This window comes from Puma concolor, chromosome C2 (genome assembly GCF_028749965.1).
Source record: "Puma concolor isolate L17-30 chromosome C2, mPumCon1.1.hap2, whole genome shotgun sequence".
Taxonomy (NCBI): Eukaryota; Metazoa; Chordata; class Mammalia; order Carnivora; family Felidae; genus Puma; species Puma concolor.
Genome location: NC_141675.1, coordinates 34329550 through 34353248, shown reverse-complemented (window position 1 = coordinate 34353248; position 23699 = coordinate 34329550). Strand labels below are relative to the sequence as shown.

Here is a 23699-nt window from a genome sequence, read left to right as displayed (position 1 = left end):
CAGATGTTGACCAGGATGTGGAGAAAGAGGAACCTTTTTGCACTGCTGGTGGGAATGCCATTCTGGAAAACAGTATGGAGGTTCCTCAAAAAATTAAAAAAAGAACTACCCTACAACCCAGCAATTGGACTACTAGGTATTTATCCAAAGGATACCAAACTGTCTATTCAAAGGGGCATGTGCACCCAATGTTTATAGCAGCATTATCGACAGTAGCCAAAATATGGAAAGAGCCCAGATGTCCATCAACTGATGAATGGATAAAGATGTGTTGTGTGTACACACACACACACACTCTTTCTCTCTCTGGAATATTACTCAGTGATGAAAAAGAATGAAATCTTGCCATTTGCAACAATATGGATGGAACTAGAATGTATTATGCTAGGCAAAAATAAGTCACTCAGAGAAAGACAAATATATGATTTCACTTATGTGGAATTTAAGAAACAGATGAACATAGGGGAAGGGAAGCAAAAATAAGATAAAAATGAGAGAGAGACAAACCATAAGAGACTCTTGAATACAAAGAACAAACTGAGGGTTGCTGGTAAGGTGTTGGGTGGGGGATGGGCTACATGGGTGATTGGTGTTAAGGAGGGCACTTCTTAAGGGATGAGCACTAGATACTGTATGTAAGTGGTGAATCACTAAATTCTATTCCTGAAATCATTATTATAGTATGCTAACTTGGAATTAAATTTAAAAATAATAACTAAAGGAATTGGTTCATGTGCTTTTGAGGCAGGCCTGCAGGCTGCAGATTTAGGAAAGAATTCCTTCTTGTGGGTCTCAGTCTTTGTTCTTAAGGCATTTAATTGCATGAGGCCCTCCCACATTATCAGCGGTTCTCCTTTACTTAAAGTCTGTTGATTTATAAATGTTCATCACATCTAAAAATACCTCACAGCATTATCTAGACTGGTATTGGACTAAACAGCTGGGCACCAAGGCCTAGCCAACTTGACACTGAAATGTACAGTCATAGTATGTAAGAGTAAAGGGAAGGAAGGTGAAGATTTTAATGGCTTGAGAGGTTGCAAACTTAAGCTTACACAATCAAGATAATAATGAAATTGAGGGAAGCAGGTTAGGTGAGGACTGTGGCAAATTGGACAGCTATGTACCATCTTTCTAAAGAGGGCCATTACCACATACTCTAGCCATTTGATACCTTTTAAGAATGTGAGCTCAGTGTGGCTAGATTTGCCTAGGAGTGTTTTGAGAAAAATTACAAGGTTATATTTATAAATAAGATTTTATTTAAAAAAATGTTTAGGGGTGCCTGGGTGGCTCAGTCGGTTAAGCGGCCGACTTCGACTCAGGTCATGATCTCGCGGTCCGTGAGTTCAAGCCCCGCGTCAGGCTCTGTGCTGACAGCTCAGAGCCCGGAGCCTGTTTCAGATTCTGTGTGTCCCTCTCTCTGACCCTACCCCGTTCATGCTCTGTCTCTCTCTGTCTCAAAAATAAATAAACGTTAAAAAAAATTAAAAAAAAAATTTTTTTTAATGTTTATTTTTGCGTGCCTGAGAGAGAGTGTGAGTGGGGAAGGGGCAGAGAGAGAGGGAGACACAGAATCCGAAACAGGCTCCAGGCTCTAGGCTCTGAACTGTCAATGCAGAGCCTGGTACAGGGCTCGAATCCATGGACCATAAGATCATGACCTGAGCCAAAGTCAGATGCTTAACCGACTGAGCCACTCAGGCGCCCCATAAATAAGATTTTTTATATTCACAATTAACTCAATGATTTAAAAAAAATATTATATGTCCACAGAGTACAAACTGATGGTTGCCAGAGGGAAGGGGAGTGGACAGGTGGCCAGAATGGGTGAAGGGGAGTGGGAGATAAACGCTTCCAGTAGTGGAATGAATAAGTCATGTGGAAAAATAGGGAAAGCATAGGAAATGTAGTCAGTGGTACTGTAAAAAGCTATGGTGACGGATGGTAGGTACACTTGTGAGGAAAGAGAACATGGAAGTTGAATCACTATCATTGTGACACATTATGTATCAACCACTCATAAAAAATTAAAAAAATAAAAAAACATTGTCCAAATAAAACACTGTCCAAATAAAAACAAAATGTTGTCCAAACGGAATATCACTTCCAACCCTTGAGCTATGTCTTTAGTAAATTCTTTTTTAAAATGTTTTTTTAATTTTTATTATTATTTTTTAAGACAGAGACAGAGCATGAGTGGGGATGGGGCAGAGAGAGAGGGAGACACAGAATTGGAAGCAGGCTCCAGGCTCTGAGCTGTCAGCACAGAGCGCGACGCGGGGCTCAAACTCAAGAACTGTGAGATCATGACCTGAGCCAAAGTCGGACGCTTAAACGACTGAGCCACCCGGGCGCCCCTGTCTTTAGTAAATTATAATCTAGATTCAGGTGTTTGCAAACTTTTCTGTAACGCGCCAGACAGTAAATAATATAGGCATTTTGGGCTGTATAGTGTTTCACAGCTATTCAACTCTGCTGTTGTAGCACAAAGCCAGCTGCAAATTACATGCAAATGAATTGGCATGGCTGTGTTATGTAAACCTTTAATTCGAAAATCCACAGCCTGCATGTACCCCACAGGCAGCCATTTGCTGACTGCTGACTGGATAGATGATAGAGTTTGGGATCTTTTTGTAAGAGTAGAGAAGATTTAGCATAGCTATCATTTGAAATCTGCCACGTGGAATATGGTATAAGAAGTTGCCTCTGAAGTTGTGCAAACTGGGGTTGTCTGACTAAAAATGATAAAAGGATTGAGGCCATTGTGGGGAGGAGTGTTGAATTTGGTTGTCATGAATTTTCAGTAAAAATGCAGGGTTGAGGAATGAGAAGCTTGGGGGAAAGGAATTACTTTTTCACTTAGCAATCCTGTCATCACAGGCCTAGCTGAAGTGAGATAGTTTGGCCTATACAAACGTTGCTCAGGCCAGATATTTGGATTGGAATGTCTCTCATTAAGGGAGAAGGAGAAAGGAAGAAAATAGGAGCTACATTATAAACAATCTTCTTATAGATGAAAAAATTAGAAGTCATTTAAACTTGGCAGTGATGAGTCTCCAGAGAAGAGGGTTTTTCAGGGTTCATTGACTTCATAAACTCCAATAGTCTCCTTTCTGGGTGCCTGGATGGCTGAGTTATTAAGCATCTGAGTTCAGCTCAGGTCATGATCTCACAGTTGTTGAGTTCAAGCCCTGCTTCAGGTGAACACCAGCCCCGGGTGAGCCCTGCTTCTCTCTCTCTCTCTCTCTCTCTCTCTCTCCCTCCCCCCTCCCTCTCTCCCTCTCTCCCTCTCTCCCTGTCTGTCTCTTTCTTTCTCTCTCCCCCCTCCTCCTCTTCCCTCTTCCGTCTCCCTATCTGTCTCTCACTTATACCTTATCTCTCTCTCTTTCTCTCTCTCTCAAAAAAAAAAAAAGACTCTTTTCCTCTGCCTCTCTCCCCCACTCAGACTCTCTCTCTCTAAAATTAAAAAACAACAGTCTTTCTTAGAGTGAGTACTCACTTGCTAGTGAGATTGTAGCAACTTCAAGGTGGATTTGGTATCTATAAATAGGGTATTATTATCACCTGAAGGAGCAGGAGTATTGTAAAAGAAGGGTATACTTGACAAGTATGTTATTACTGAAGAAAAGAAGATGAAAGAACAGAGGGGAGAAAAAGAGGGAAGAGAGACTACAATTTGGAGGCCTACATGGGCTAAACAGGAAGCACAGGGGAAGGAGGTAGGTACCTATAGAGCTAGGGGAGTAAGACCAAGGGGAGAAGACAGGTGGGGCAGGGCCTCTTGCAGAGGCAAAAGCCCCTGCTTAACACCTGTGTATTAAGGGCGGTGTTGCTCACAGTTTTTCTCATTATGAGAGACAGCAGTTGCTGTTGGGATACCACACTGGGGTACACCCAGAGCTGCAGTCAGAAGCGCCTGGCTCAAGAACTCTGACCACCCCAAGCCTTACCCGGTTGTCCTGAGGCCTGAAGGGGATGAGTATCTCACCACATCTATACTCCTTCTGCACAGTACACCTATGACACACTGTGTGGGGGCTCTAGTTCAGGGCACAGGTGTGCAAAGACTTCCAGAGGGACTTTGAAGGGAGTTTCTGAATACTATGGACTGTTACTTTCTGTCTCCATACACGAGCAAACTTGAAGCGACGATCAAGGCAGCAGAAATGTAAATGTAAGAGTAACCAGCTGGGGGGTGCATGGGTGGCTCAGTTGGTTAAGCGTCCGACTTCGGCTCAGGTCATGATCTCACTGTCCGTGAGTTCGAGCCCCGCATCGGGCTCTGTGCTGACAGCTTGGAATCTGGAGCCTGCTGCAGATTCTGTGTCTCCCTCTCTCTCTAACCCTCCGCTGTTCATGCTCTGTCTCTCTCTGTCTCAAAAATAAACATTAAAAAAAAAAAAAGTTAACCAGTTGGAAGTCTTAGAAAACTGTAAATACACTATAATCTCTGAAAAAGAGGAAAAGTACATTTTAAAATGATAGGTGTTCAGCTATATAACTTTACTTTTCTTTGCCCAGTGTTAGTAATTCAGTATAGATTACATGACCTAAATTGCTAGTTATTTGTTAGTATTTCCCTAACTTGGTGGTTACAATTAAAGAGCCAAGGAAGGTAGCATAGGAATAAAATATACTAGGCTCAGATTTTCTTTTGCGATGTCAGAGACATTTGAAAAACTACCCCAGGGAAAATGGTTCTATAGTGAATTAGTAGTTAGGAGAAGCCCCCTTGTTTAATTCCATCTTTCTCATTAGATAGAAATTTTATTTTATTATTATTTTTTTTTATTTAAAAAAAATTTTTTTTTCAACGTTTATTTATTTTTGGGACAGACAGAGCATGAATGGGGGAGGGGCAGAGAGAGGGAGACACAGAATCGGAAACAGGCTCCAGGCTCTGAGCCATCAGCCCAGAGCCTGACGCGGGGCTCGAACTCACGGACCGCGAGATCGTGACCTGGCTGAATTCGGACGCTTAACCGACTGCGCCATCCAGGCGCCCCTATTTTATTTTTTTATTTAAAATTTTATTGAGATATACACCATTATCATACACTATAAAATTTACTCATTTAAATTGTAAAATTCAAAGGTTTTTCATATTTTCACAGTACAGCATCTTAGTATTCACAGTACATATCCTACTATATTCACATTTGTCAACCCTCATCACAATCTAAATTTTAGAGCATTTTATTAACTCCAGAAGAAACCTTCTGACCACTAGCAGTCACTCCCAATTTTTCCCAAAGCCCCCAGCCCTTGATAACTCCTAATCTACTTTTTGTCTCTATAGATTTTCATATTCTGAACATTACATGTAAATGGAACATACAATATGTGGTCTTTTATGACTGACTTCCTTCATTTAACAAAATGATTTAAAGATTTATCATGTTGTAGCATGTATCAGTTATTTCATTCCTTATTGCTGAATATTTCATTGCATGGATGCATTGTATTTATCTATCATCAGGTGATGGGCATTTGGGTTGTTCTCACTTTTTTTTTTTTTTTAACGTTTATTTTTGAGACAGACACAGAGTATGAACAGAGAGAGAGGGAGACACAGAATCTGAAACAGGCTGCAGGCTCTGAGCTGTCAGCACAGAGCCCGATGCGGGGCTCGAACTCACGGACCATGAGATCGTGACCTGAGCCGAAGTCGGATGCTTAACCGACTGAGCCACCCAGGCGTGCCTCTCCCCTAACTTTTTTAAAATTTACATCCAAATTAGTTAGCATATAATGCAACAATGATTTCAGGAGTAGATTCCTTAATGCCCTTTACCCATTTAGCACATCCTCCCTCCCACACGCTGTCCAGTAACCCTCTGTTTGTTCTCCACATTTATGAGTCTGTTATGCTTTGTCCCCCTCCCTGTTTTTATATTATTTTTGTTTCCCTTCCTTTATGTTCATCTGTTTTGTCTCTTAAAGTCCTCATGTGAGTGAAGTCATGATTTTTGTCTTTCTCTGACTAATTTCACTTAGCATAATCCCCTCCAGTTCCATCCACGTAGTTGCAAATGGCAAGATTTCATTCTTTTTGTTTGCCAAGTAATACTCCATTGTATATATATATATATATACCACATCTTCTTTATCCAGTCATCCATCGATGGACATTTGGGCTCTTTCCATACTTTGGCTGTTGTTGATAGTGCTGCTATAAACATGGGGGTGCATGTGTCCCTTCAAAACAGCACACCTGTATCCCTTGGATAAATGCCTAGTAGTGCAGTTGTTGGATCATAGGGTAGTTCTATTTTTAGTTTTTTGAGGAACCTCCACACTGTTTTCCAGAGTGACTGCACCAGCTTTCATTCCTAATTAGATAGAAATTTTTAAAAATGGTCTTGGATAATGGAAGCAAGGGACTTTGAGGTTCACTTCTTATTTCCTGGAAATGAGTGCTTTCATATTTTTTATTTTACTTTTAACACCAGTCCTGTGAGGTAGATGTCACAGATACTTCTCTGACAGAAGACAGATTCTGAGATTGGTGTACTCAAATAGCACTGGGTTAATGGTATCAAGACTTGAATTGCGACTGATAAATCTGTTGCCATGTCCACTCTGCATTTGCATTTTTTTTTTGTATAGGTTTTTTGGTGACCTAAAAGTAGTAGAAGAAAAAACAGTATGCTTTGTTTTTTTATTCATTCAAAAAGTGTTTTTTCCACCACCTCTTATGCCCCATATTCTTCTAGGCAGTGAGATACAATGGTGAACTAAACAAAGTTCTGGTCCACATGGATTTTACATTCTAATTAAGGTGATAGTGAACAGATATGTACTATAATACTGGGTAGTGTGTTCTAATATTCTCTCTGAGAACAAGTAGGAAATTTGGCTTAAATTTTAATTGATATAGGTTATCAAGCCTTTACTGATTTTTGTTAGCTATATTTTTTCTATTGAAGATAGATTTTTCATAAGAAGTACACACGATCTGTCTTTTCACAGGGTATATAAGGAAGATGAAAGTCTGTCAGAAGAAGAGAAAGACTACAGAAGTTTTGATGCCTCCCTGACTTATAAAGGCCTTCTAATGGTATGGGGACTACATGAGTAATAAGTACTTTTTTATGAAGTAAAATAATCTGGAAAGTTAACTATTTTTCTATGAAATGTGTTGAAGTCATTACAGAATCAACTCAAGGAATCAAAATCCAAGATTGATGCGCTTCTAAGTGAAAAGCTGAATCTCCAAAAAGATTTGGAAACCAGGTGAGAGAAACTTAAATCATTTTTACTTAACTTTTGGAAAGTAAATACATCCTGGAATTTGGGGTGTTAAATGTATCTTTGTAGCTCCTTTACTTTAAAACTAATCCTGGAAACCATGTTTTCACTCATTTTAGTTATATCTCATATGGCAGAAGGAACGAGAACACATAGGTGGGCAAAGGAAGTGAGAGTATAGGAGCCCACACTGAAGAAGATAAAAGTGGGTAGGAACACAGAGTAGATTCAGATTGATATAAACGAGTTTCCCATTCCCAAATTACTTTGGAATGTCTTAGGATCTCATTTCACCCCTGTGTTGTAAAAGAAGAGAACTAAAAAATGTAAATGGCGTACAAGACCTATTTCTATGTAGCTTGTTACCACAAGAGGATGATGCTCTGCATGTTGACTGTGAATAATAAGAAATGAACATTGTCAGGATTTTTTTCATTTAACAAGAGTTTGTTGAATACTTCTTGTAAGTTAGACACTGTCCTAAGCTCTGGTGTCATGACCAAAATAAATAACTTGTTCTCATAAAGATTATACTTAAATGGAGAGGGAACTGATACCTACAGTTGAAACCATTTAGGTAAAGTTTAAAAAACCTACCACATAATAATATATAAATTTGTGCAGTAAAAATTTTAAACCATGCATGGAAATAATGAACAGTGGATTTGGGGTTGTGGTTACCTCACAAAGGCCACACACGGAACCTTAAATATATGTATAATGTTTTAGTTAAAAGAGGATTTGAATCAAATCTGTTAATATTTAACTTTGGTAAAGCCAAATAGTGGGTATGCCATTATTTGTTTTACTATTCTCTCTTTTTGTCTGTACATTTGAAATATTTCACTATAAGAACAAATAATTAACAACAATAAAAAATGGGTAAAAAGTTTTGAACAGAGAATACACAGAAGAAATACGGTGCAATATTTTAAGAATTTTAATAAGCATATTTGTGACAAGTAACATGGTGTATCTTATTAAATACCTTTGTAGTTTTACTTATTAAATGCATTCAATGTGACTTACTTTCTATAGGCCCACACAGCATGAATTAAGACTTTATAAACAACAGGTGAAGAAACTGGAGAAAGCCCTTAAGAAAAACATCAGGTAATTATATTTTACCAAAGTTACAGATTAATTATGGCTTTGTATTTTATTATTTTTGTTACCTATAAGTTTACATCATGGTTACCTCATAGTGGCCTAAGCTTGAAATTACCAGACTGATGGGGGAAAATGGCAGAGAAGGATATTTTTGAGTGGTGGCTGGCTGACTCAGTTGTCAGAGCATGTTTCTTGTTCCCAGGGTTGTGAGTTGAAGCCCCATGTTGGGCATGGAACCTACTTTAAAAAAAAAAAAAGTTATTTTCTTACTAAGGTGTATTTTCTCAAAAGGATATTTCTGGTTCCACAGTTTAAAAACAGTTGCTACTGTGTTGTATTTGACTGTATACTTAAGCTAAATAAGAACAAAAAAAGGCATTTGCCTGATATAACAAGGGCAAAGATTTTAACCAGAAAATTGTCTTTGAAAGTCATAGAGGAATTGCAAGGGAATCACTGAAATTAGAGATGACAAGCCTCCGATTTTTGTTGGTGCTAGTCATGGCCTGAATAATACATAGACTCATCACACTTTAAAAGTAGTAGGAAGAATGCAGTGAGCCATTCACATCCATCACTTAATGGTACTTTTCTTGACTTTGAAAAGCAGAGCAGAGCTTCAAACTGCCTCAGAGCAGTTTGAAAAAGTTGGCCCTCAAATAGTAGTAGTGTTTTCTGAAGATTATCTAGGTGTATTCTTTCATTCAAAGGAATGGAACTTGAGGAGGTAGTGTGGGGAGCATTGGGGGGAAATATTTTGAAAACTATGTGAGTTAATATATGCATTAGATGTATTAAATCAATTGTATTAACATAAGTTGATTCAGTTTTCAGTGACAGCTGTGTTTCTTCCTTCCTATGGCAACACATGCCACAGAGAAAGGCAAATATTTTGGACATCTAGGAATTGACATAGTAGTTACATTAAGATAGTACAGAAGGAAAACAAAAAAAGAAAAGCAAAGTGGAAGGTTTGGAAAGGCTTCAGCCAATAGTTCAATTAATGTTTTTCCCTTCCTACTATTGCTTAATATTTTGGGTACCTTTAGTACTTCCTACTATGTACTTGGTATTCTGGTTACTGGAATTGCAGTGGTAAGTCAAATAGAAAGGGTCTCTACCCTCATGGAGAGTACCTGGAAGGAGAAGGATGATGAAAAAAAATAAAACCAATTTGATACAGTGTAAGTACTGAATGTGAAATAGTATGAGTTGCTGTTGTGTGTGTTTGGACAAGAGGTGGTAGTGACAAGGTCACAGGGAGCAGTAGTGGCGGAAATGAGAAGTGTTTGGAATATTGGAAGTAGAACAAGACTTGGTGATGGATTGGATATAGGCAGCTGAGGGGGAAAAAAATCAAGACTCCTCAGTTACAGGCTTGACTAGTTTTGGGCCAACAACTAGTTGTTAGTGTCTCAGTGAGATAGGGAAACTGGTTGAGAAGCAACTTGGAAAAGGAGGATGTAGGGAGGTAAAAAGAGGAGAAGGTGTCGATAGATGTTATAGTGAATATATCAAAGTCTTCATAAGGAAATGAAGGCCTGAAGAAACAGTTTAAGCTGAGCATTTTTTTTTAAACTAATGTTTGATAAAGTAGAAAATTGTGGAAAACATAATAGGACAAAAGAGCATGAACCAAGTACACTGGGGAAAACTCGGATTCTTTCTTGGAATCCCTCTGTCTTCAGAGATGAAGATGGTCCTTTCCTCTAGGTATAGGGAGGGCACCTAGTACATAAGGCTCTTATGATCTGCTTCAGGAGAGAAGTAGGAGGTCAGAGAGTCCTTCTGGCACCTGCCATGTCTCAAATTCTTTTGGCTTAAAACATGTCCTATGTCAAAGTGGCGTATTTTGGAGTGGCATATCCTGATCCCCTTTGAAGGAATTTTACTCACTTAAAGGCAAGTATATTAGTGAAGATATAAACACACTGTCATGTACTTACGTATACATAGAGATAGGTAGTCAGTTCTCACTATTCAGATTCCATATTTGTGAATTTGCCTTACCTGCTAAAATTTATCTTTAATCCCCACATGAATAGTTGTGGCACTTTCATGATCATGTATGGACATGCCCAACACACATTTGCAGCTGTTGAACAGGTGATGGTTTTTCCTCTTGTTTCAGCTCTCATAGCTGTGCAGAAGCATTCTTTGTGTTGTTCTAGTGCCACTTTTTTTTTTTTTTTGGATTTTTGTGCTTTTTGTTGGTGATTTCCCCAAGATGGGCCACCAAGCATAGTGTTGAAGTGCTGTCTAGTGTCCCTTCTGAGTGGGAAGAAGGCTGTCATGTGGCTTACAGAGAAAATAAACGTGCTAAGTAAATTTCACTTAGTTGTGAATTATACCACTGTTAGCCATGAGTTTGGTGTTAATGAATCAACAATAGTAAATAAGGTATCTTTAAATGTTAACACACATAAAATAAGCTTATATATTAATCAGTTGAGGAAAATGTTTCCAGATGCATGCAGGAATCTGACTCTGTATTAACCCTAGGAGCAGTGGTTCAATCTTTGTGGTGTTTGTGGTGACATTATAGACTATAACTATCATGAATAATGAGAACTGAATGTATATATTTTTGTTGTTCATTTGAGCTCTCGTCTTTAAACTCACCTTTGCTATTTAAAAAAATTTTTTTTAATGTTTATTTATTTGAGAGAGAGAGCATGAGCATGCAAGTGGGGCAGAGAGAGAGAATCTCAAGCAGACTCCATGCTGTCAGAGCCCAACATGGCGCTCAGTCTCATGAACTGTGAGATCATGACCTGAGCCGAAATCGAGAGTCAGACGCTTGACTGAGCCACCCAGGAGCCTCTGACTTTTCACTATTAGCCTTTAAAATTATGATTTAGAACCAATCCCTGCTATATTTTTCTGTTGGATTTTGTAGAAATTATTTGTGCTTTAGAAATTTAAATTTGTAATTTAAAAGTTAACATTTTTTTTTTTTTAATATGGAACTTTTGTAGAATCTAGATGTGAAAACAGGGAATTAGGAATGTTAGATAACTTGCCTATCACATGGGTGGTATATGGAAGAACTTGAAAAGAAATTAGATTTGTACCCAATCATTCTGACTCTTAGCCATCATCCTAATTGGAGCCAACAAAACACCTGATGAAAACGTTTTTTTAAGGTAAAGCTTTTCCAATTTTCATTTTCTGCAGTGGCAGAGGTAGAATATTTTTTCAAAGAACTACAAATGTTGGGCAAATAATTAAAAATAAAATATCCTGTCAGCCTGGTGAATTCTCTCCACATATGTAGAAAAAGGAACAATTTTATTACTGAATAAACATCTAACTAGACTGTGATGTACATTATAGGCAATCTGCCAAAAAGATTACAAAGACAGAAATCTCACTCTATTATATAGCCATGCATATACAATCCATTACATACATGTGAATTGTCTTTATCCTAAGGAAAAATAAAGCTTTCCATGTTTTTAATAAGCAGAAGGTTAACAACCGAGAGCCAGGAGCCTAGGCAGACACAGGGAGACAAGGCACCTTCCTCCCTGATGTCTAAGATTTGGTTCTAAGGCTCCCAAGAACAAAAGACATTCCTAGGATGTAAACTTGGCAAGAGGCTTATTTAAATGTTAAAAAGATTTACGTACTTCTCAAAGAGAGAAGGGATTTACAACTACAAGTTTTCCAAAGAAAATGCTATAAGAAAAGAAGGGGCAAGTCTCTCTCCCCTTTTAGAACCTGAGAGAATTCAATTTTTTTTTCTTTAGATTTGTAGTTGCCTTTCAGCTAATCAATCTTTAATAGCAAATGAATCTATTTAACATGGGAACACATGGACTTTTCTTATTTGAGTTAATATTACAAAGAGGTTGATTATAAAATTCAGTTGTTAGGAAGTGATCAAATAGGTCTGCCAGTACAAGATAAGTGAAGGTATTACACTAATTCCATTTAATTTCAGTGGTATTTATATTTTGCTAGGAGAAAACAAAATCAGAATCCTGTCACCCTGGTATTGAGCTGATGGATGTCAAGGTCATCAGAGGACAGTGAACCAAACTGAATGAACAACCAAATCTTTATTCACTTACTGCAATAGTATAAGCAGCCAAAAAATGTTCTATTTTTAGTGTTCCGTTCTTCTCATTGGAAAGGTACCAGGCAAGGGTCAGTGAATGACATGCTGTGCAGATGGGAGGAAACATATCACTGCTTAGGAGCCCTGCACAAAAGACTCCTGCTATTTCATGGGCCTAGGGGAAGGCCTTGGAGTGGAAAATACTGAGTCAGAGTGGAGAAAAGTATATTAGTCAGGACTCCTCCCCACAAGGAGAAGTGAAAAGTACCTCAGTCAGGGCCATGTCACTAAAGAGCTTCTGGATGGAGGCACTAATGCAGAAATGCTGGTGAGCACGGCTGGCCAAGGGGTCACAAGGGAAGGGTGGAGTCCCAGGGTCTGAGTTCTTGACGGCAACTCCCTCCAGAGATTGCAGTGCCCAGGCTGTGCACCAAGTCTGATGTGGGAGGGCAACTTCCTCTCACAGAGCTTTCCAGGCAAAGCCTTTGTAATTGTCAGTGGTTTGGGCCTGAAAGGTAACACATAGGATTTTGGCCTGGAGCTAGACTTCTCCCCTAGACAAACAGCTACCTTCAGAGTTGTAGCGTTGGAGTTGATAGATTGAAGGAAACCTACCCTCTTTTCATCTTAATCATATAAAAAAATCCTAGGAATGTAGAGAAAAGGACTTAGGGAACATACAGCTCTGAGAGGTTTGTATTGGTCTCTACATGTATTTTGTATCTTTGTGACTAAGTAAGCAGGAGTTATAAAAACAAAATTGGCATTCCACTTTTCAACTGGTCCCTCATCTCCAGAATGGGAGCCATCATGAGATCATAGAAAGGCTTCAGATATGGTTAAAAGCTATAAAGTATCTGTACATAGAAGCCTATTGTACGGAGATGGCTCTAGAAAGCAGGAGACAGCACAGCATATTTTAAGCTGGAGGGGCAGTTTTCTGGGTTTCCCAAACTCCACAAAGAAACACAGCTCTTGCTTCTAGCAACATGGAATGAGTGTCCACTAAGTATGTAAAGAATCTTTTCACTGCTTTTAGGGGTTTTGTGGCCCTTAGGTCCTGCTCACTGCTTTGGATACAATAAAACAATCCTAGCATATTTCTGAGTACAGCCTACTCTCCTACAGCATAGGTTTCTAAAACATCAATGAATTCATATGCAATTGGGAAATAAGAGAATGATTAGTAGTGTAACACGGGCATCACATTATTTATGTGAGTTTTCTTAGTTACAAGGAGCTAGAATAGCCGTAGTATTATAGCTTTCAGGAAGGGGAAAGCGTTGCTAGTACATAGGCAACTGCTCTGTCAGCCCTGTTTTAAGAAAATTTATTTTTTTTTAATTTTTTTTAACATTTATTTATTTATTTATTTATTTATTTTAATTTTTTTTTTTTCAACGTTTATTTATTTTTGGGACAGAGAGAGACAGAGCATGAACGGGGGAGGGGCAGAGAGAGAGGGACACACAGAATCGGAAACAGCCTCCAGGCTCTGAGCCATCAGCCCAGAACCTGATGCGGGGCTCAAACTCACGGACCGCGAGATCGTGACCTGGCTTAAGTCGGACGCTTAACCGACTGCGCCACCCAGGCGCGCCAACATTTATTTATTTTTTGAGAGACAGAGAGAGACATAGCATGAGCTGGAGAGGGGCAGAGAAACAGGGAGTCACAGATTCCAAAGCAGGCTCCAGGCTCTGAGCTTTCAGCACAGGGCATGATGTGGGGCTTGAACGCACAGACTGTGAGATCATGACCTGAGCCAAAGTTGGTCGCTCAACCGACTGAGCCACCCAGTCGCCCCCCAGTTTTCTTTTTAATGTTTATTTTTGAAGAAGGGAGAGACAGTGTGTGAGTGGGGAAGGAGCAGAGAGAGAGAGGGAGACACAGAATCGCAAGCAGGCTCCAGGCTCTGAGCTGTCAGCACAGAGCCCATCACAGGGCTCGAACTCACAGACCGCAAGATCATGACCTGAGCCGAAGTCGGACGCTCAACCGACTGAGCCACCCAGGCGCCCCTTAAGAAAATTTAAAATGAGAGACTGCACCCAGGACTCGCTCCTTGACCCCCAGCATCAGGCAGACTCTAGGATGGAGGCAAGTTGCACTTTCCCCCTTGCCCTCCTTGCCTGTTTTAACCTCCACTTCTTCGGCCTGGTCTCCATTTCCATCTCCGTAGTCTAGGCTCATAAAATTAAATTAAAAAAATTTACACGTGCATATGCATGCATTCACACACACATGTATATGTAAAATGATATAAAGCTGTTGGAGGGGAGCTGAATCATTGGCTTAGTTTGTTTTCTTAATCCGGTGTCTAGGAAAGCATTTTGTATTATCTTGATTTATTTTCTCCCCTTTAGGTTAAAGGATCTTCTCAGTCAAAAAAAGGTGGAGGACCCAGAGAAACAAGATGAACCCAGCAAAGACAACCAGCAGCAGGCCCTAATTGACCAGAGATACTTTCAGGTACTGAACAGCTGGCAAAGAGACTGGTGTTGGTAGAGAACCTTGGTTTCTTTTTTCTTTCATTCTTTAATTTTTTTTTAGTTTTTATTTACATTCCAGTTAGTTAACATACAGTAAAATACTAGTTTCAATTATATAATAGAGTGATTCAACACGTCCATACAACACTCAGTGCTCATCACAAGGGCACTCCTTAATCCCCATCACTAATTTCACCCATCCTCCCACCCACCTTCCTTCTGTTATCCATCAGTTTGTTCTCTATAGTTTTTTCCCTTAGCTCATTTGTTTTCTTTTTCTTTAATCAAAAAAAAAATTTTTTTTTTTTAATTTTTAAGTAATCTCTTTACCCAACATGGGGTTTGAACTTTCAAGCCCAAGATCAAAAGTCACATGCTCCACCACCTGAGCCAGCCAGGCGCCCTTATTTTGTTTCTTAAGTTCGACATATGACTGGAACCATATGGTATTTGTCTCTCTCTCAGAGACAAAATATTAGCGTAATACTTTCTAGCTCCATCTATGTCATTGCAAATGGTAAGATTTCATCATTTTTTATGACTGTGTAATATTCCATTATGCATATGCACATCTTCTTTATCCATTGATCAGTCAATGGACACTTGGCTATTGTAGATAATGCTATAAACATCAAGATGCATTTATCTCTTTCTGTTAGTATTTTTGTATTCTTTGGGTAAATACCTAGTAGTACAATTACTGGACCATAGGGTAGTTCTGTTTTTAACTTTTTTTTTTTTTTTTTTTTTTTTAATTTTTTTTTTCCAACGTTTATTTATTTTTGGGACAGAGAGAAACAGAGCATGAACGGGGGAGGGGCAGAGAGAGAGGGAGACACAGAATCGGATACAGGCTCCAGGCTCTGAGCCATCAGCCCAGAACCTGATGCGGGGCTCGAACTCACGGACCGCGAGATCATGACCTGGCTGAAGTCGGACGCTCAACCGACTGCGCCACCCAGGCGCCCCTATTTTTAACTTTTTGAGGAAACTCCATACTGTTTTCCAGAGTGGCTGCACAGTTTGACCCCCACCAACAGTGCAAGAGGGTTCCTTCTTCTCCACATCCTCGCCTACACCTGTTTCTTGTGTTGTTTGGATGCTTTTTATTTCTTTTTGTTGTCTGATTGCTGTGGCTAGGACTTCCAGTACCATGTTGAATAAAAGTGGTAACAGTGGATATTCTTGTCTTATAGAGGAAAAGCTCTCAGTTTTTCCCCATTTAGGATGATGTTAGCTGTGTTTTTGTTCACATATGGCTTTTACATGTTGAGTTATGTTCCCTCTAAACCTACTTTGTTGAGGGTTTTTATCATGAATGAACATTGTACTCTGTCATATGCTTTTTCTGCATCTATTGAAATGATCATATGGTTCTTACCTTTCTTTCAATTAATGTGATGTATCATGTTGGTTGATTTGCAAATATTGAACAACACTTGAAACCCAGGAATAAATCCCACTGAATTGTGGTGAGTGCTTTTTTTTAAATATATTGTTGGATTAGGATGCTAATATTTTATGGAGAATTTTTGCATCTGTTCATCAGCAATATTGGCCTGTAGTTCTCTCTCTCTCTCTCTCTCTCTCTCTTTTGAAGTTTGTTTATTTAGAAAGAGAGTTTTTTTTAATTACCAACTCATTTCATTTGCTGGTTATTGGTCTGTTCAAGTTTTCTATTTCTTGCTGTTTCAGTTTTGGTAATTTATATGTTTCTAAGAATTTATTCATTTCTTCTAGGTTGTCTAATTTTTTTTGGCATATAGTTGTTCATAATATTCTCTTAAAATTGTTTGTGTTTCTGTGGTGTTGGTTGTTACTTCTCCCTGATTTGTGACTTTATTTGGGTTCTTTCTCTTTTCTTTTTTGATAAGTGTGTCTAGAAGCTTATCAATTTTCTTGATCTTTTCAAAGAACCAGCTCCTGGTTTCATTGATCTGTGCTATTGTTTTTTTAGTTTCTATATCATTTATTTCTGCTCTAATATTTACTATTTCCTTCCTTCTGCTGGCTTTAGGTTTCATTTGTTCTTTTTCTAGTGCCTTTAGGTATAAGGTTAGGTTGTTTGAAATTCTTCTTCTTAAAGTAGGCCTGTTTTGCCATTTAACTCCCTCTTAGGGATTCCCTCTTAGGATTGCTTTTGCTGCATCCCAAAGGTTTTGGACCATTGTGTTTCATTTTCGTTTGTTTCCATGTATTTTTAAAATTTTCTTCTTTGATTTTTTTGGTCGACCCATTCATTGTTTAGTGCATGTTGTTTAATCTCCATGTATTTGTGGTCTTTCCAGATTTTTTCTTGTGGTTAATTTCTAGTTTTATACTGTTGTGGTCAGAAAAGGTACATGGTATTATTTGAGTCTTTTTGTATTTGTTGAGGCCTGTTTTGTGACCTAATATGTGATCTCTTCTGGGGAATATTCATGTACACTTGAAAAGAGTGTTTATTTTCTGTTCAGATGATTTGTCCATTGATGTAAGTAGGGTGTTAAAGTTCCCCATTCTTACTGTATTCGAACTTTAGTTTTCATCTCAGTTTAATAAGTTATCAGGTGGTAAAGAATATTTGTATTTGTGTGTGCTTATCCTGTTTTACCATGGCATGTCTTCTTGGCTAAAAACACTGTAGGTAGCTTGACTTAGAATTTGTCTTACTCCTTGAAAGACTTTGGCCTAATTAAAAGTAGGGTAGTAAAAAGTTGATAAGATTTTTAAGATTGGCCTGTAGTTCTCACTCTCTCTCTTTTTTAAAGTTTGTTTATTTATTTATTTACTTAGAGAGGGGGAGTTTTTTGTTTACTACCCATTTCATTTGCTGGTTGTTGGTCTGTCCTATTCTCCTCTCTTAAGCCATTTCCCTTTTTATTGTTTGTGTTGTTGCTTTTGTTGGTATTATTATTATGACTGTTATTATACATAAATTTATTTTCTTAAGGTCCTACATGGTTTTGTTTTTATTTAGATATTTAGTCCCTCTGAATTTTAATTTTCTATGTGGTGTCATGTAGAGATCGTACCTTAGTGATTTTTTTTTAATGTTTATTTGTTTTTGAGAGAGACATACTATGAGTGGGGGAGTGGCAGAGGGAGGGAGGCACAGAATCTGAAGTAGGCTCCAGGCTCTGAGCTGTCAGTACAGAGCCTGATGCGGGGCTCAAGCTCACAAACCGTGAGATCATGATCTGAGCCAAAGTCGGACACTCAACTGACTGAGCCACCCAGGCGCCCCTAACCTTAGTGATTTTTATAGACCATTTATTGGATAGATAGTGATCAAGCCAGCCTGTTTACTGACTGAACTGGGCCTGTGCTCATATTTTATTGGACTCAAACAGGGTTTTTTAAACTTTGAATTAATTACTAATATTTTAAAAATTAAGATATTTTATTTGTTCTTTTTTCTACCTTCTCTTAAAAAGCTACAGAATCTGGCAACAAATTCCTGCATAGTCCTTATCAGAGCAGAATTATGCCTTTCTCTTGTCACATATGGGCATGTGCTCTTTAGTTAGCCATAGCCCCTGGCCATGCTTGCTTCACTCACTCATGGTCTTAACTTGCTTCTAGATGCATTTGAGTTTGCAGTTTCTCATAGACATTCTTTCTCTACTTCACTGAAATGAAACCTCTGTCATATCCACTCATATGCATAGGTTCATTTATTTCTAGACTCCTTAGTCTATTCCATTTTTATACTATTTCCCATATTCTTTTACTTTCTGTAATTTTATAGTAGGTTTTGATACCTTTTAGGAAAAGAATCTTATGCATCATTCTTTTAAAATTTTTCTTCTATTATAGTTTTAGCACATTTACTCTCCTGGATGAACAGTTTGTCAGATTCAAAAATAGATCCTATTGAGAGGAACTGAAATTGGATTAACTTTTTAGATTAATATTTGGAAAGATGACACATTTACATTTTTTAATCATCTCAGAAATATGTCTCTAATTTTCTTTAGGCCTTCTTTATAGCCTTGAATAAAGTTTTATGTATATATTTTTTCAACTTTTTTAAACAGCTATTTTTTTTTATGTTTATTGACTTTTGAGAGAGAGAGAGTGAGAATACACATGAGTGTAGAGACAAGGAGACAGAATCTGAAGCAGGCTCCATGCTCTGAGCTGTCAGCGCAGAGCCCAACTCAGGGCTCAAACTCATGGACCGCTAGGTCATGATCTGAGCTGAAGTTGGACGCTTAACCGACTGAGCCACCCAGGCACCCCTATATATTTTTAAATTTAGCTCTTGGATGTTTCTTGTTAGGTTTATTTCCTAGGTATTTTATAACTTGTATTGCTGTCGAGAATGGCATCCTTTCCTCTATTACATTTTTTAATTGGTTGTTGCTGGTTCTTCATATATCTGTGTTGATTTTCATTTCCAGGCAATTTTCTGAAAACAGATTTTTTTTTTTTTTTGATAACTCTCTTGTACCCAGCATGTAACTGAATTTCTTTTATTTCATTTTGTTTCTTAGATTCAATTTGAGAGGCTTTGTCCTTTAATAGGCAATTAAACCATCATAGATACTGAGACCTTACTCATATATCTGCTTTTATTCCTGACATCTTTGTTTTCTATTTATATGTTTTCTAGTTCCATTCTTTTTTTTTTTCCCTGAAATTTGCTAGGTTGAGATTTGTCTACTTTTTCTTTTCTAGTACTTACAACATCTGTTATCTTAATTCTTTTCTACTTGTCTAATGTTTACTTTCAAGATACAGTTTTTATCCATATCAAGAGTTTATCAGTATCTGCAAACTGTTTCTGGATAAGATAAGACCTATTTGTGAGTTGGGTTGTTTTTGTTTTAATTCTCATCTCTCTGGTAATTGTTTAAGTCATTTTACTATTTTCTCATTGTTAATACACATTTTCCTGCCAGTCATCTGACTGTGGTCAAGTCATAAGAAATGCTCTGCTGTCAGTAATAAATCTGTGAAGGGGATTTAGTTTCTCCATTAAAATATGTGTAAATACAAGAGAGGGTGCCTGGGTGGCTCACTTGGCTAGTGTCCGACTTTTGGTTTCAGCTCAGGTCATGATCTCACAGTTTGTGAGTTTAAGCCCCATTTCAGGCTCTGCACTTGATGGTGTGGAGTCTGCTCGGGATTCTCCCCCACCTCTCTGCCCCTCCTGCTTTCTCTCTGTCTCTCTCAAAATAAATAAATAAGCTATGTGAATAAATACATACATACATACAAGAGAAAAAAATGTTGAAATATTCTCTCTTAAACTAAGAAAAAAAACTCGTAAGTAAACATCTGAAGTTTTTTTTTTTTTTTAGTTTTTTTTTTAACCTTTATTTATTATTGAGAGACAGAGAGAGACAGAGCATGAGCAGGGTAGGGGTCAAGAGATGGGGAGACACAGAATCCGAAGCAGGCTCAGCACAGAGTTCGACGTGGGGCTCAAACTCACAAACCGCGAGATCATGACCTGAGCCAAAGTTGGACGCTTAGCCAATGGAGCCATCCAGGCGCCCCAAACATCTGAAGTTTTATTACCAGGAGACCTGTGAATATAGCTTGAAGTATGAGTAGGGACAAAGATTCGAGATCAAAATAGTATCTTGTCTTTATGCTTATATAATTATTTATTAAATGATCTGGGCTTGATGGTGGTAAATAAGGAAATTACTTTCCTCCCCCCTTTTTTAAAAAATTTATTTGAGAGAAAGAGAGAGAGCGAGCAAACCAGGTAGGGAGAGATGGGAGAGAGAGAATCCCAAGCAGGCTCCGCACTGTCAGCACAGAGTCCAGTGTGGGGCTTGAACTCATGAGCTGCGAGATCATGACCTGAGCCAAAACCAAGAGTCAGATGCTTAATCGACTGAGCCACCCAGGCACACCTACTCTTTTCCCTTTAAACTTGCTATTTTGGGTCTCCTCCTTTCCTTGGATGATATATAAGGTAGAACTCATAACTGTCAACAGGGGGCGTATAGTCACAGATTATACATGTTAAGATATTTAAAATTCACTCCAGGCATTGATAATATTAGGGAGTTACTGTTAAATTTCTTATATATAACAATGGTGTTATGATTTTGTAGGAGAATATGCCTATTTTAAGAGATGCATACTTAAGTATTTGAGGATAAAATTTTATCATGTCTATATTTTCTTCAGATGATTCAGCTAAAAATAGAGTGAGCAAATATGGGAAAATGTTAACAGTTGTTGAATCCAGGTAATGATTATGTGGGTATTTATGATAGTTCATTTTATGTATCAACTTGACTGGGCCATGGGGTGCCCAGATATTTGGTTAAAGATTATTCTGAATATGTCACATATGAATATGTGAAGGTGTTTATGGATAAGGTTAACATTTGATTTGGTAGAATGGATAAAACAGATTGCCTTCCCTAATGTGAATGGGTCTCATCCAGTAATTTGAAGACATGACTAAAACAAAAAGGGTTAATAAGAGGGAGCCTTTGAGCTGGGACATGAGTTTTTTCCTGCCTTCAAACTTAAAACATTGTCTCTTCCTGCGTCTTAAGCCTGTGGGCATTCAAAGTAGAAGTATTTCCTTGACTCTCCTGGGTCTCCAGCTTGCCTACTGCAGAAATTGGGACTTCTCAGTTTCCATAATTGTGTGAGCCAATTCCTTAAAATTAATCTCTTTAGATGTATTTATATACATATACATTGTTTCTCTTTCTCTTTAGAGCCTTCATTAATACAGATTTTGGTACTGAGTGGTTGTAGAGGAACAACATATTAAGGATGAGTTCTCTGAATTGGATCTGGGGTTTCCAGAATTGGCATGATGTTTCCAGGATTTCTGTATAGAATGTGTGGGACTTTATTATTCACTGTCCTTACACTCTGGCCTTTAATTGAAGCTATGAAACAAACAACAGGAAATGACCCCTTTAAACATCTGATTTAGCTTAAATATGAGGAGATAGAATTAGAGAAATGTGAGACTCTAGCTAAGGATATATTGATGATTATTTTTCCCTGTGTGGATTATAAGAAGTCATTCATAACTACTTTCAAGTCTAAATCATTTGAAATGCATTTTTGCTTTTCTATGAAGTCTGTAGTTCTCATTAGAATTACATGTTTAATTCTGTTGATGCAACTACTGTACTTCCAAAACATTACAGGTGTCAGTTAAAGAGCTTCTTAATGTCCAAAATTAATTCTGAAAATGATGATACATTAACATAGAAAGCACTCCTGTAACCTAAATCACTTGGATAGGACTATGATAGACATTTCAATTAAAACATTGTCTTTTTTTAAAGGTGCTGAGTAGCATCAATTCAGTTGTTCACAATCCAAGAGCTCCAGTGATAATTCATAAACAGAGCAAAGGAGGAGCCCAACATTTTCATAAAGATTTTGTTCAAGATTGTGGATTTGAGCATCTTATTCCTATAATAGAAATGTGGGCAGATCAACTGACTTCCCTAAAGGTAAAGGGTTGACTATTCTTTATTATAGAGATCCCGCTCTACTTTCATCTTCCTCTTTTTGGTGTCTCCATGCTGCAGCTTTTCCTGGCCCTTATTCCTCTTCAGATGTAATACTTTGTTCTTCATTCGTTTTAATTGGGGATTTTTTCCCTCTTCATATTTGAAATAATTTTCCTTCTTTCAAAACTGTCCACATTTGTTTATTCTGTAGAGCAGTTAATAGTCCAAAAGCAGCCAATACTACTTTTACTTATTCTATCCATGGAAGATAAAAATTTCTCCACTTTCTTTTTTTTTAAATTTATTTAATTAATGTATTTTTATTTTAATGTTTTATTATTTATTTTTGAGAGAGAGATAGAGTGCAAGCAGGGGAGGCGCAGAGAGAGAGAGAGGGAGACACAGAATCCGAAGCAAGCTCTAGGCTCTGAGCTGTCAGCACAGAGCCCGACATGGGGCTCAAACTCAGGGACTGTGAGATCATGACCTGAGCTGAAGGCTGATGCTTAACTGACCAAACCACCCAGGCACCCCCCTTTTTTTGTTTGTTTATTTTAGAGAGAGAGAGAGAATACAAAGAGGGGAGAGACGACAGCAGTGCTCTAAAGGGCCAAGCACTGTGCCATGCACATAGTAGATGCTCAGTAAATGTTTATTTACCAGTCTTACTTACCAATTGACCAGTCTTAGAGTTTTAAACTTAGAGTAGCTTTGTCCTTTGTGCACAGTTTAAAATAGATTAGGACAGGAGTGCCCGGGTGGCTCAGTCAGTTAAGCGTCTGACTTCAGGTCAGGTCATGATCTCGTGGTTCATTAGTTCGAGACCCTCATCGGGCTCTGTGCTGACAGCTCAGAGCCTGGAGTCTGTCTTGGATTCTGTTTCTCTCTCTCTCTCCGTCCCTCCCCCACTCGCGTGTGCTGTCTATCAAAAATAAATAAACATTAAAAAAATTAAAATAGAGTGGGACAATTTGTCTAGGCCAAGAAGATTATGTAGGCTGTCATGAAGACTAGAATTAATTTAATTTAGAATCTTTTAATTTTTTTCAAGATAAAAACCTGCCTGGAGATAAATGCTATAATAGATGAGTCCTGAACACATAAGTGAAGGGAAAGCCTGTCACAAAAGGACACTTACTGTATAATTCCATTTTATGTGAAATGCCCAGAATAGGCAAATCCATAGAAACAGAAAGTAGATTAGTAGTGACCCAGGGATTGGGGACAGGGAAGAATGGGGAGTGGCTGTGAATGGGAATGACATTGCTTTTGGGGGTGATGAAAATGTTCTGAAATTAGGCTCTGCCCTAACAGTACTACTTGTATTGCAAGACATCACTAGCTTAT

General features: G+C 38.2%; 1 protein-coding gene across 14 annotated transcripts in view; it reads left to right on the top strand.

The window, feature by feature from the left end:
• CEP70 (centrosomal protein 70) overlaps positions 1-23699 on the top strand; it is an 86229-nt gene that overhangs the window by 54545 nt on the left and 7985 nt on the right. For all 14 annotated transcript variants that reach the window (XM_086674390.1, XM_086674384.1, XM_086674392.1 and 11 more), the window contains 5 exons: positions 6976-7063; positions 7151-7239; positions 8293-8367; positions 14794-14899; positions 22182-22352. In XM_086674390.1, coding sequence (XP_086530516.1) covers positions 6976-7063; positions 7151-7239; positions 8293-8367; positions 14794-14899; positions 22182-22352 — 529 coding nt within the window. The remainder of the gene's footprint in view (positions 1-6975; positions 7064-7150; positions 7240-8292; positions 8368-14793; positions 14900-22181; positions 22353-23699) is intronic.